This window comes from Camelus ferus, chromosome 2 (assembly GCF_009834535.1).
Source record: "Camelus ferus isolate YT-003-E chromosome 2, BCGSAC_Cfer_1.0, whole genome shotgun sequence".
Taxonomy (NCBI): domain Eukaryota; kingdom Metazoa; phylum Chordata; class Mammalia; order Artiodactyla; family Camelidae; genus Camelus; species Camelus ferus.
Window position 1 is genome coordinate 36,256,312 of NC_045697.1, and position 14,645 is coordinate 36,270,956.

Genomic DNA, 14,645 nt, shown 5'->3' on the forward strand with positions numbered 1-14,645 from the left:
GCATAAAGCATCACACAGAGAAGTGAACCTTTTGTTCCAACTCCTATATTGTCCTAGGGATCCATGAGCTAAAGGTTGGGGATCACTAATCTAGTAAAGAGAATTCTGGACGGGAATCAGGAGATGGGATCACTAATCTAGTAAAGAGAATTCTGGACGGGAATCAGGAGACAGAGTTTCCAGTCCCATCCTTGCACTGAATAGACTATTGATTGGTAATCTGAGGCAAATTGGTCAATCTTTGGGGGACCTTGATTTTCTCATGTCTCATTTCTCAGAATGGATAATCATTGAGAACTTTTCCATCCATAAAACATAATAATATATGCCATATGAAATCTTATAACTATTATAAAAACCCAGGCAACTATGGGACCTCTCAAAAATGTACCTGGGTTTCACCTAAGGACAAAAGGTTTATTAGAGAGGGACTTGCTATGGAAAAAGTAGAAAAACGCTGAAAACTATAACTCTTCTATTTTCAATGTTAAATACAATTTCATATTCTCTGTCCCAAACCATGTCCAAAAAACTAGCAGTATATTTTGAATAAATTGTCTCAAAGAGAACTTAGCATTATAGATATATTTCATTTGAGCTCAGATATTTGGGGTATATTTTTTAGACGTGTAAATTCATGGCTCAAACTTATATATTCTTTTCAGATCAAAGAAGATATTGTATATGAAAGTACTTTGAACACTATAGTATTAATCAGGATTATCTGATATTATAATGCTGTTATTACCTGATATTTCCCCAATTCTTGTCTATATAGGATTCTACTTGGCCAGACCAAGTACATACGGTAACTTGAAATTTTTTGTTCATAGACGTCATTTAATACTGAGTCATCATAGCATTCAAATTCACACATTTTTGGATGTGTCATTATATTGATATAATATTCTGTTATTCTGCAGTGTTTTCTGTATTCCTCTTGTCCCTAAAATAACTGTAAGCACTTTAAAGAGAGATATTGCCTGCTGATGATAATGGCGATGGTAATAATAAAGTAACAGTAATGATAAAATAATGATGGTGACATAAATAACATATGCTGACAACACATTATATGCCATGATCTGTGCCAAGCAGTTTGATAAACTATTTTATCTCATGAGTTTGGTACTATTGCTATGTCCATTTTATTCATGAGGAAACTGAGAATCAGTGAAGTTAAATGACTTACTCAAGATCCCACAACTACTATGATCCAGAGTCAGAACTAGAACCCAGATCCACCTGACTCCAGATCCTCTGCTCAGAGCCTTTACACTCAACTACCGCTGCCCCCAGGGTTTCAATCCTTAGAGAGCTTAGGATAACGCCAGGTGCATAGGCATGTTGAATAAATACTGACAAATTTAAAATACTTGCGATATAAATCAAATGATGCTATCACACAATAGCGTGTTATTTCAGTATATATTGTACAAGAATATCAATACTGTAACTGTAAAGCTAAAGCACCCTGGGCAGCACTCCACCTCACAGTATATTATCTTGCCCCAGAACTTCCCCTGTCAGGGAAGCCTATAATGATAACTGCAGCAAACTCAAGTTTCTTACCTAATGCTCATTCTCACCTTCTCTCTTCTAACAGAACCCCGACTTTGTTCATAACGAATACATGCCCAGGTAAAAATACTCATTAGATTCTCTGGTAGCCAGAGGTGATCATGAAACCCAGTTCTACAGAAAGCTATTGTTTTCCTGATATAAGAAAGGGCAGACTCCACTAGTATTTCTCTTTTACTTTCATTCGTCCTCTTCCTTGTCCTGAGGCAGGGACACAATACATCAAAGAGAAATATCTACCCCATGGCTATGATGTTGCAACTACACTGAAAGGAGGGAAGGGAAGGAAGGGAGGGAGGGAGGGAGAGAGAGAGAGGGAGGAAAGAAGCCAGAAGGATCATGAGTCCTGTCTCTGAACTTCCTGCTGAGAAAAAAAAAGTTATTTTTATTTATTATGTAAGTTAACCTGGTAAATTTTCCATTACATATATCCAGGTACAATCTTAATGCAGTAATACTGTAACTGGTAATCCCAAATTATCAACAGAAGTAAAATGAGAATCTAATAAATATAAATTAGTTTCCATAGTATCATCATGCCTCTATCTTTAATGATAGAATTTTTAGATATTTTTAATCATTTACCCCCTGGCTTTATACTAAACCTAACAAAACAGATCTAATCCCTACTGACTTGTTCTTTAAAGACAATATAAAAATTCAGGGAAACAAAGGAATGAATAATATAAAAATCATTCACCCAAAAGAAATTTTTCCAAAATAGTTTTGGGTGTCAAAAATCATACTCAAGTTGTATTTTTCTTTATTTCCTGATTCCAGAGCCTTCTGGCCGACATGCCTTAGAGCACTGATTTGCCTTAATAGATTACAGGTGTGCCAAGCTGCCGCTTCCCCTCAGTTCACAGGTCGCCTGGGTAGCACCTAGAGTGGTCGGACCCCCACCCCCTCCCCGTTGCCTCTGACCACACCAGTCCCATCCACTTACCTCAGTAGACTATGCAAACATTTCTATTGTCTGCGTGCATCACAATAGGAAAAAGGTTGGGAAGCAATGCCCTATGTGACAATAAGATGCTATCAAAATAATAACAGCCATGGGAAAAAAAATGACCTATTATAAATGGATCGAAAATTAGCTCACACACATCATTTTATTCTCAGCAAAATCATGAGAGGTCAGTGTGACACTTATGTTTATTATCAAGGTTCGAAGATGGTGATTCACCCACTAACACACCCTGCTAGGAAATGACAGGCTTTTGAATCAAGGATTTCTGCATCTCAGCCTATGCTTTTTCTGATACACCTCCCTGTATGATGACAGTCCAAGTTTGCACAGATCTTTAAAACCAGTGTTTTGATTTCACTCTCTGAAGAAAGTTCAAATGGTTTTCCTTTGTTTTCTCTTGTGACTGCCATGCAAATACTCACACATACGGAAATCGATACTCTCTTTGAACTTAGCAAGACCGAGAAAGCACAACACTGACAGACACATTCAGGCCAGAATGATTTTCTTTTTACAGCTCCCATCCCTGACACCCTCCCTGAGAGCCAACCCTTGCTATTTTGTGTGAGTAGAAAAGAAAGTTTTTGCCCACCACTCTCCTCAAAAGTATCTATTAAAAAGAAAATAGTATGCTGCCGCTGACGGTGCTTAATTTTTGTTTTGTTTTGCCAATCACACTTTCTCACTGCCCTTTCCAAAAAAGGGAAGAAGGGGGAGAAATGAAAGAAATTGCCAAAAGTAAATTATATATTTAACAAATAAAGGGAAATGTGACTTTTAAATACAGGGCAATTATTGTCAAGAAATATTATTGAAATACAAAGAATTTAAGTTTGATACTCCTGTTTCAGAAAGCTAGACAACCAGGAGATTTCAAAGACTAGAAATAATATTTTAATGTCTTTATAGCAATGGAGAAACAAAGAGGATACAGGTACGAAAATAGGAAGGTACGAGGAAACATCTGTCAGTAGCTATTAGAGACAGATTAAAAAGTACGAGTACTATCTACAATATTAACCAAATGTTAAGTCACGGTTCAGAAAATAAGCACATGATGGAATGGTTGAGAACATGTATGTCATAAAACAGTAAGTGTAAGCAAGTGCAAGTTACAGAATATAATAAATGTCACGGCTATGGGAGTGAGCTTGTGGCAGGTTTTAAGCATGGACTCCAGATTCGGAACAACCTGGGTTCCCACCCTGGTTCTATCACTTGTAGCTGGGTGATAATAACATGATTACATTTTTAGCACAGGAAAAGTGTTGCTTTCTTGATTCTGTCAACAGTTAAGATTAGTAAAATTACAGAATTACATACAAAGTAGAATTCTTATATTGGTTAATTGCTTGTTGTCAATAATACTTTTTAACTAAATCTCATCAACCACAAAATGTGCACAAGACATAAAATAATTTCTGCCACCCAGTAACAAGTAAGCCAAGGCTATAAACTGGAATAATGTAAGAGCAATACTGTTTGCGGGTTCATTGTAAAAGCCAAATTAAATTAACCTAATTCCACGATAGGCTAAGCACATTTAGAAGTCAGTTCAATTCTTCCAGTACACACTGGGGTATCCCAGCCCACTCTACAGGACTGAATCACCGCTGCCTCACTATCCTATCACTTCTGAGCCTGAGATGTAGAGTAAACATTCTCTTCAGCAGCTAACTGTAAACATAAACCCTACTTCTCAGGACATGTGATTTTCAACACACTTACTAAGGGGCATGTCTACTGTGGCCAAGTAAAAGTCTGTCTTTAGAAATCAAATCCTTCTAGGAATGAAATCACTATCTCAAAGAGATATCTATGTTCCCTTGTTCACTGTTACATTATTGAAGATAACCAAGACATGGAAACAACCTAAGTGTCCATCGATGGATGAACAGATCAGGAAAATCTCTCTCTCTCTCTTCTCTCTCTTTCTCTCTCTCTCTCTCTCTCTCTCTCTCTCTCTCTCTCTCTCTCTCTCTCTCTCTCTCTCTCTCACACACACACACACACACACACACACACACACATACACGAATATTATTCAGCCACAAAAAAGAGGGAAATCTTGCCATGTGCAACAACACAAATGGACCTTTAGGGCATTACACTAAGTGAAATAAATCAGACAGAGAGAGACAAATACTATACGATCTCACTTATATGTGGAATCTAAAAACACTGAATTCACAGAAGCAGAGATAATGGTGGTTGCCGGGGGTGGGGTAGGGGAAATGGGGAGATGTTGGTCAAAGGGTACAAACTTCCAGTTATAAGATGGGTAGTTTTTGGGGATGTGATGTACAGCATGGTGACAATAATTGACAAAACTGTTATCATATACCTGAAAGTTCCTATGAGAAGAGTTTATATGTTCTCACCATAACAACAAAATAGTAATCATGTGAGGTAATGGGTCAGTTAATTAACCTTATCATGGTAAATATTTTACAATACTAAATACATGTCTCAAAGTATCACATTGTACACCTTAAAATTACACAGTGTTATATGTCAATTATATCTCAATAAAGCTGGAAAAATTAAAAAATAAAAATTAAAAAATTCAAGTCCTTGGTGTCCTAGAGGTTGATCAATGCAGGTGTGTTCCACTGGCAAGTTCACCTGTGTCAGGCTTAAGTAGCACATCTTATCCACCCTGTTTAAACTGTACATCCAAAGTTAATCTAGGTAGGAATGTATACATAGTATTATAAAGTAAGATGTCTCCTAATTTTAAGAATATATTAAACTTTCCACAAAGTCTTATTGTTTTCACCTTCAGCTGCTAACCTTACAAACTTTCCTAATATAAACACGAATATACAGAAGTGCTTAAAAATGTGAAATCACATTTAAAAGCAAGAAAATGCAATATCCTGAGCCATCATAAATAGAGAAACTAATAAGGAATGAAATGCTGGGTCAATAAACACGCTGAGCAAATATCGAATGAACACTGACTGCATGGCTTCAATTCCCAAAATAATACAGTCAGACACTAACGCTGCAGAGGAGCTAGCCAAACAACCCCTGCTAAAACACACTGTCTTTGTTGTCTGCCTCTGGAATCATGCATGTTGAGAATAACTTCCAGTTACGTCCTCCTAGCGTTCAAATTGACTTTCAGTCAAATCACTGTTCGAAGCACTGCAGAAACCGTATGAAGCCTTTCTAAGTCAATATTCATTTAAAGTCAAACACACACATGTGATCACATACGGTGCTGTACCTTAATGAACTCGAAACAACTCCCACAAGTCTTCTTGAGTAGATTTTAAGCTGGCAAATAGGTTCTATGCTGAGCAAGGAAATGTTTCATTTCTCTGAAAACTTCACTCAGTTTCCATCTTGTCAGGGTTTCATTTTTCACAACCAGACGCAGGAAAGGGCAGCAGTGGGCACAAAGGAAAATGTGCACACACAGGACGCTCGGGTTGACGGCGACACAGCCTGCTTCTGAGAAAGCTGGACGCCCCCCCCCAACCCCCCAGAGAGGCACAACAGGGGACAAGAAGAAGCATCAGAAGACATATAATTGGCCTGAGTTGAGCCTTCCCCAATGGAGAGGTCTACACACATCTACACCCACACATTCATGAATGCATGGAAACTTGGTATGTTTTGAAAGTATTTAAGTTTTACATGTAAGTTTTAATGACTTCTCACTCTCCAACAGACCCAGCTTCAATCCATACTATGGGAAATAAGCTTGACACAAAATATAAATACTACTGAATTTGATACGGAATAACACAAATGGGTATCTCCGTAAGTTATATCACAGTTCTTATTAGAGGTGAAAATGGTTAGGTTCTATGATATTTAATGGTATATTTCCCCCAAATCAGCACAGCCTACTTTACTGGGATGTTTAGGTATTATTTTGGATACTACCAATTAATTCAGATTCAAAATGAAATATGAGAAGTCAAAATATGAAACTATTCTTGAAAATGGCAATTTTCAGTTCCACAACATTGTAACATCTTAGGGAAAGAGTTTTTTTTTTTTTTTTTTAATTTAAGTTTGAAATGACAATTTCAAGGAGAATGTGTCAACAGAAATCCTTTGAATAAGATGCATTACATTTTATTTTTCCTTAAGATATTACACCCTGTGAGTATTGTGCTATTTTTTAACAAGGCCTTGGCTCTAAGAACATGAACTCTGACAAACAACTAGAGAGAAGTGGCAAGGTCTTTCAACTACCACAACTGGAAAAAAAAAAAAAACTGCAATAAAAACCTCTAATCCTAAAGGCTGGCTAGCATTCATCAGGCCTCATGAAATTCTAAACAACTCCAAATAAGATGGTTACATCCTCTTCCCAAAGTGCCTTCATTGTTAAACCTGTTTTCTGTATCAGTGATGTTTGCATTCTCCATTTTTGTTAAACACTCACCTGTGATCTTTTGCAGCAAAGGTGACAATTCAGACTCTTCACAAAAGACCTGAGCCAATGCTTTCTTCACTTTTTCTTCTGCTTCACTCAGGTCTTTGTCCACTGAGAGCTCTCCACTGACAGAATAAATATATATCAGGAGGACCAGTAGCTCTTCAGGGCTATAGTCATCATTGGTCCTCTGGTTTGAAGGCTTAATCATGGGCAGCAACTGATTTAACACAACAGACATCGTTGACTCCCCAATGCTCTGAAACAGAAGCGGGGAATAGGATATATGTCAATCTTGCACTGAGACGTAATTTATGCACTACATCAGCCCAGAGAGATAAGCTTGCAAACAAGTCTATAATGTTGGCTGCTTTTTATTTGTTTGTTTCTTGTCCTGGAGAGAATGCTGTAGAAATTTTGGCATGAGAGTTGTTATTTTGAAAGATCCAGTTCATAAAACAAATGGTCATACTGCATATCCTTTTCTGTTATCTTACATATTGCTTAAAGAAAGAAGAGCCCCTGCATTTTAAGAATGAAAGTGTAAGCACTTCAGACACTAGAAATTTTAAATAAAAATAATATATTTGTAAAGGAATATGATTAAAAATAATACACGCCAGCATCTATATATACAAATGAATGCTGACACTCTTTCAGAGGAGTTATCTTGGATTTTTCAGCATGTTTTTCTAGTAACTTTAAGCTGACAAATATTAGTCAGAATAGATTTTTTTTATAGCAATGAAAAGTCATTTTCTGCTAAATCTGGTAACTAGAGTAAGTAATCAAACTGGGTAATGTCACTTAGGGTTCAAGATATCTTTGGGTAAATCTGAGGGTAATTCACCTTACAACTTAAAAAAAAATTGCTTTTAGACATTCCACCAATTTCTTGAGTAACATTTAGCAGAGAATTTAAAAATTCCTCTCATGTGATAATAGTACTGAATTACTAAGTTAGCTGCATAACTTCCAAGGTACTATGTGCATTTCTGGTATAAATTCTGAGGTTTTTGGTGAATAGATATATCCTCTGTTTAAATAGTGTGATTCAATTTCACCTATAATATAAAATAACCCTGTAAAATAAACTTGACTATTCATATTTATATTAAAATCAGGGGCCAAGTAATCACAACTTGCAACTTTCACATTAGTCATTCAGAAGTGTTCAGTTGAACATCCACCATGCTCCAGGTGCTACTCTGGGTTTGGGGAAAACAGCAGTGAACAGAGCAAACACCCTGCTCTCATACAGCTTATATCCTACTTAGGGGAAAATGGACAATTAAAACGTTAAGGAAGTAAAATATTAACAGTATATTAACAGTATATTAAATGATGGTAAGAGCTATGGAGAAAAATAAAGCAGGAAAGGAAGATGGGATTTTAGGGTGTCTACATGTTTATGCAGGTAAATATGCACTAATTTAAAGAAAAAGCCATGTTAAGAAGGGAGTGTTGGAATAAAGAAAGAAATATAGAAACCTCTCTCTCTGAATGAAGTGGACAGGCAGGCAGCTGAATGTGATTCTGCAGTGGGATGACTACCCCAAATGAGCCTTTCTAGTCATTTCCACACCTGGAAAAATCTGGACATACCATCTCAAGGTTAAGGTTCACAATTATATTATTTGGTACACGAGAAACAGCTGTTACCATTTATTTCCACTAAAATCTTGGATGCTCACAATGTACCAAACAAAAATAAAATGGTAAGTCTTTGGAATGGATAAAGTACAAATGAAAAGGAACAGAAAGGAGATTTTACTGTTACATGGTGACAAGACATGATTTACCAAGTATAAACGTACCCACTTCTAAAAGGAAATGGCTGGGAGGTTTGAAGACATCCTAGGACTGTCCTATAGCCTCAGGAATCTCTTAAGAGAAACTTCCAAGTGTTTATTCTTTGCTTTACAAGCTGCCTGCCAAAAAGCAATGTAAAAGAGAGGAGCTGTGTGGTTTGCATGTTTAAAGAGGGGCCATGGGGGGCTGTAGCTTTCGTTTTCCATTTTTTCCCCCATCAGCGACTTCTTGGATGACATTAAGCAGATTCCGTCATTGTTTTATATCCCATTTCTAAAAAGCAGGTGTATACATCAAGAATCTGTCCTATAGGAGCCCTCTGATTCCCCAGAGCAAAAAGTTTTTTTAAAGATAGTTATAAAAAGTAGCAAAGGGCAGGGTAATCATCATAATCATTTGCAAAGATTCACTCACTAACATCTGGCCATCAGAGCATCAATTTCAAGTTATTGATCTAAGATATGTCACTGGAGAGCAAAATCCCTCTGTAGCTGACTTCTGTTGGCTAGGTCATACTCTTGCATACCAGTTCCTGAAATTACATTTTAACCTGCTTAATGCATCCCAAGAAGTTAATAACTGAATTGAATACAAAGCCAAGAATACTGATCAGTCTTAAAGAGGCATGAGATATGGAGAAATAGAGATTCCTTTGAATAGCCAGATTCCAATCCTGACTATTCCACTAACTAGTTTCTTTAACCTCTTTGGATCTCAGCAAACTTCTTAGAATGTCTTCATCTCTAAAATGACATGATCTGACTAGAGAATGACTGAGTTCTTAAGTCATAATTCTGCTAAGATCTCCACTTTCACTTCCTTCTCCCTTCTTTCCTCTGCCCTTTAAAAAATATTACCATTGGTGGTAGAAGGTAGTGAATCATATTCTTACTGTTGGCTAAACAGCAAAATATAAATACTCAAAAAAAAAAAAAGCTTTACTATAGAAACAAATGTAGATGCAGAAATATTGTAGATACACATGCAACAGGGGCTGATATATGTTCATGTATTTCCTCTGTCCACTGAGAGGTTCTAGGAGTAGTGATACCCCAGTAGCAATGAGCACACTCAGTGGTCACATCTTAGTTTCCGGTATCATTCTCCAATAATAGAAACCAGAGATCCTTGGAGAGATGGTCAATTCCAGGGATAGGGCAGGGAAAATACATGAGGAATCTGGAATATCCTGTAGTGCCAGAAAGTAAGGAAGTCCTTTTAAAAAATAAACAAACAAATGGGGGTGTGTCAAAAGGACACAAGAGACAACTAGAAGACCTTCCAGTGGCCAAAGCTGGGACAATCTGAGCAAAAGAATAATTAAAGTAGTAATGGATTACAACTCAAAGTATAAAATAAATATGCATCATTCCATACTGATATGAGTAAGTGACTGCATTAATAAAGTCTCCTTAACAGAAGAATTCCTAATAACTTATGTAGATACCTTCCCTCCAGGAGGCAGAACTTAACTGCCTCATCTCTTAAGTGTGGGGCTGCACATAGTGACTTGCTTCTAAAAAGCTGTGTATGGAAAGGGGAGGGAGGAATAACTTTACTTTAGTCAGAAGATCAAGGTTTCCATCACCAGTGACAAGCCATATTGATATCATGGGCCCCTAAGATGATGTGATGAGAATTGCTCCTCCTTTTGTGGTATTTTTCTCCCAAACCCATAACCCCAAAACAAAAACATCAGATAAACCCCAACTGAGGGATGGTCTACAGAATGCCTGATCAGCACTCCCTTAAAACTGTCAAGGTCATGAAAAATAAGGAGAGAATGAAAAACTATCACACACCAGATGAGACTAAGGAAACATAATGACCAAATGTAATGTGATGTCCTGGATGGGATCCTGGAACAGACAAAGGATGTTAGAGAAAAACTAGTGAAATCAGACTAAAGTCTACATTTATAATTAATAGTAATATACCAATGTCAGTTTCTTAGTTTTGACAAAATGTTTGAGGATACACCAGAGAGTATGATTTTAACAATAAGGTGAGGGTTTAAAGAAATTCTGTATATTATCTTGGCAATTTTTCTATAAATCTAAAATTATTCTAAAATGAAACATTTATTGCAAAGGGAAGAAGAAGAGGGGGAGGAAGAGGAGGAGGGAAGACAGTAAGAGACAAAGCCAGGTACATTTTGATCTCCTTTCTGTGAGACAAAATTCCAAGAAAAATGATTTCAGCTCAGTATGAGGAAGAACTCCTACAACTAGAGCCAAGGTAAGAGACTGACTCAGGAAGAAAGGAATTTCCCGTCAAAGCAAAGGGAGGCAAGGTGATCTGGCAAGGACGAAGCAGAGGGAATCCCACACCACCTTGGCTCAGAAGGTGAACTAGACCTTCCTAGTGCCGTCCATAAAAGCACGGCTCCAGACTAAGTACATACAAATTTTCTGATCTTCTCTGCTCTTAATGAAACCTTAACAAGAAGGAAGGAAAACATCAGCGATTCCCTAACACTGAAATCTTCTTAAAGGTAAAAGAAAAAAATCTGAGCAGGATGAATACTGAGGAGATGGGAGTAATATTATATGCCTGGGTTTGAATTCTGGCTGTACCGCTTACGAGCTGTGTGACCTTGGGTAAGTTATGTAACTTCTGAAAGTCTCAGTTTTCTCATCTATAAAATGGAAATACCACAAATGCCTCCCAAGCCACAGGCATTTTCATAATATTGGGATATTTGCTTAAACTACTTTGTGGTTTAAAATAGAGCAACCCCCACAATGGGATAGTCTTTGTAAGACTCTAATATAAGGGGAGGCCCTCTTTTCTGAGGGCTAATTTTGGGGAAAGCTTTTTCTCTTAATTCTGAGGATAGACAGTAATAGCTTTTGCTTCATAAAGTTATTCTAAAGATTTAATAATAGAAGTAAATCACACAGCACAGTGCCAGGCACACAGCCCCTGATCACTATTAACTGTCAGTACTAGTACTACTATTGCCTCCTACCCCACGGACTCCTTACCCAGAAGAAGTGATTGAAATGCTTGGTATGGGAATGAAATCCCTTCTAGGAATAAGAAGTTAATAGTCTCAGAGGAGGGAGGAGCAGCCTCCAAATACTGAATGTGAAACCACATCTTGGAACTTAACTGCGAAGTTAGTCAAAGGTTAGAGGCAATATAAACATTATTAAATACTGCCATTAAAAAAAGCACACACAGAGTAAACCACAACCAACGGGGGAAAAAAATGGCTTCTTTATAAAGTACCAGCGATTAAATTTCTCATTCATTTTGATACAAACAGGCCTACTAGTAGGAAGGGGAAGACTGGAGCTGTGTCTGGAAAGACAAAACCTTTTTTTAAAAATTCTGCAGACTGGAGCTTCTGTTATTTTTGAATGAGTCTCCAGTCACTCCATACAAAAGGCCCTCTGTAAAATGCATGTTGTCTTTTGAAAAGCCAACTTTGGGGCTGAATTAAAACACTTCTGCAAAGTTAGTCAGTCTCCACGCTGGCTACCTCTGCAGGCATGAGGTGCAAACAGGCCATACGCCGGGTGGCTGCAGAGAGCAGCTGCTCTCCAGGGTGCAGAGCCTGCGGACACTCAGGGAAACTAAGTCACTCTAAGGTGCTGCAGGAGAACCCATCTCTGCAATTCCTCCAAGCTTCTGCTCAGGCAGGTGCAAGGGATGCTGCCAGTGGGCGACCTGGGGGAGTGCCTAAGGTCCTTCTGTCTCCAATTTCACTTGTATTAATGGCCTTTGCCATTCTTGCATTAATACTTGCCACAAGGCTTTAAATTCCCATAATTAAAGTCACTCTGCTTCTTTGGGGAATGGGCTATTCTTTATATGCTCCAGGCAAAGTGCAAAAATGTGAGTTGGTGGGTATAAGGATAATTATTTGCTGCAGTCATGCATTCAACAGCAAATATTTACTGTGTACATACCATGTGCCAGGCACTGTGCTATATTCTGGTCATACAAAGAACAAAGCAACACACAAGATTCAAAGAGTTTACAGGAGACTGGGGATAATTGTAAACAGCCAGGATGATGCAGTGAATAAGTGCTTTAGTAGAGGTATTCATTCACTTTGAAAACACAGCAGAGGAACACCTAAATTCTGGAAGAGCTGGTACCTCAACTGAGTCTTTAACAATCAACATCTAATATCAGGGAAGAGCAAAACTCTGAGAAATGAGCGATGGGATAGGATCCTTCGTTCATTCCTTCAGCAAATATTTAATGCACACTGACTAAGTGTGTGGTAGGCAGAATAATGTTCCCTCCCCCAAAGAGGCCCATGCTCTTGTCCCCAGAACCATAAATGTGTTACATTATATGACCAAAGGGACTTTGCAGGTGTGATTAAGGTTACAGAACTCGAAATGGGGAGATTATCCTGCACTATCTGGGTGGGCCCAATCTCATCATGTGAGTCCTTAAAGCAGAGGACTTTTCCTGGCTGTGATCAGAGAGAGGTGCAATGATGAAGGGTCAGAGAGAAGCTAAGTTGCTGGCTTTGAAGATGGAGGAAGGGGCCACAAGCCAAGGATTAAAGCAGCCTCTAGAAGCTGGAAAAGGCAAGGAAGCAGATACTCCCTTAGAGCCTCCAGGAAGGAATGCAGTGCTGCCATCGCCCTGATTTTAGCCCAGTGAGGCCAGTGATGGGCTTCTGACCTGACAATGATAACTCAGTAAATTTCTGTTGTTTTAAACCATTAAGTTTGTAGTGATTTACTACAGCAGCAATAGGAAATTAATACAAGTGGTTTATGTGAGATGGGGCGAGAGAAACTCTGCATCAGGCCCAGAGTCCGGTCAGAGAACCTTGTAAAAAAGTAGGGCTCCATAAATCCTTGCCCAATGACTAAACAAATGAGCATGAATAGGTTCCTAGGGTACCTGTTCCATCTGCGTCACTAGGGATCCAGTGAGTACCTTCGGGGATGTCAGAGAAAGGGAAGGCAGAGAGACACACCAAATTTAAAATTTGCTCCCTAATCTGCTACTTAAATTTGCCTAGAATTAGTCAAAAGCATGCAAATGCAAAAGCCAATATTTATCAGGCCAAGATAATCATATAGGACAGTGGTTTTCAAAGTGTGATCCATAGACCTGAGATCCCAGAGACCCTTTCAAGAAGGCTACAAGGTTAAAAGTATTTTTATAAAAATACTAAGGCATTCTTTGCCTTGTTGACATTTGCACTAATCATGCAAAAAGGATGGTGGGTAAAATTGCTGGTACCTGAACACAGATCAAGGAAAGAGGCCCCAACCTCTGCTAACAGTCACAGCAATCTTGAGGGCTATGCTTTGTACTCACAGCTGGAATTTTTAAAAAAGGCAGTTTCAGTTAAGCAGGCTCTTAATGAAGCAGTAAAAATTACTAATCTTACAAAATCTCAGCCCTTAAATAATGTCTCTTCAATACTCTGTATAACAAAACAGGAACTATGAATAAAACACTTCCGCTATATACTAGAGGACAATGGTTGCCTTGAGGAAAAGCACTTGGGAAAGAATTTGAGTCATAAACTGAATGAATTGTTTCTCTCATGCAATACCATTGTTACTTGAAAAAATTTCAGATAGAGAAATTATAAATAAGACTTGGGTATTTGGTATTTGCAAATGATGCAACTGACAAAGGCTTTATTTCCAGAATATATAAATAGCTCATACAGCTTAATAACGAAAAAACCAAACCACTCAATCCAAAAATGGGCAGACCTAAACAAGCAATTCTCCAAAGAAGAAATACAAATGGCCAACAGGTTCATGAAAAAATGCTCAATATCGCTAATTATCAGAGAAATGCAAATCAAAACTACAATGAGGTATCACCTCACATCAGTCAGAATAGCCATCATTCAAAAGTCCACAAATGTTAAATGTTGGAGAGGGTGAGGAA

At 38.0% G+C, this 14,645-nt stretch overlaps 1 protein-coding gene across 3 annotated transcripts in view; it reads right to left on the minus strand.

The window, feature by feature from the left end:
• Positions 1 to 14,645, minus strand: part of SCFD2 (sec1 family domain containing 2) — a 358,054-nt gene that overhangs the window by 206,018 nt on the left and 137,391 nt on the right. For all 3 annotated transcript variants that reach the window (XM_032497377.1, XM_032497373.1, XM_032497380.1), the window contains exon 5: positions 6,957 to 7,206. In XM_032497377.1, coding sequence (XP_032353268.1) covers positions 6,957 to 7,206 — 250 coding nt within the window. The remainder of the gene's footprint in view (positions 1 to 6,956; positions 7,207 to 14,645) is intronic.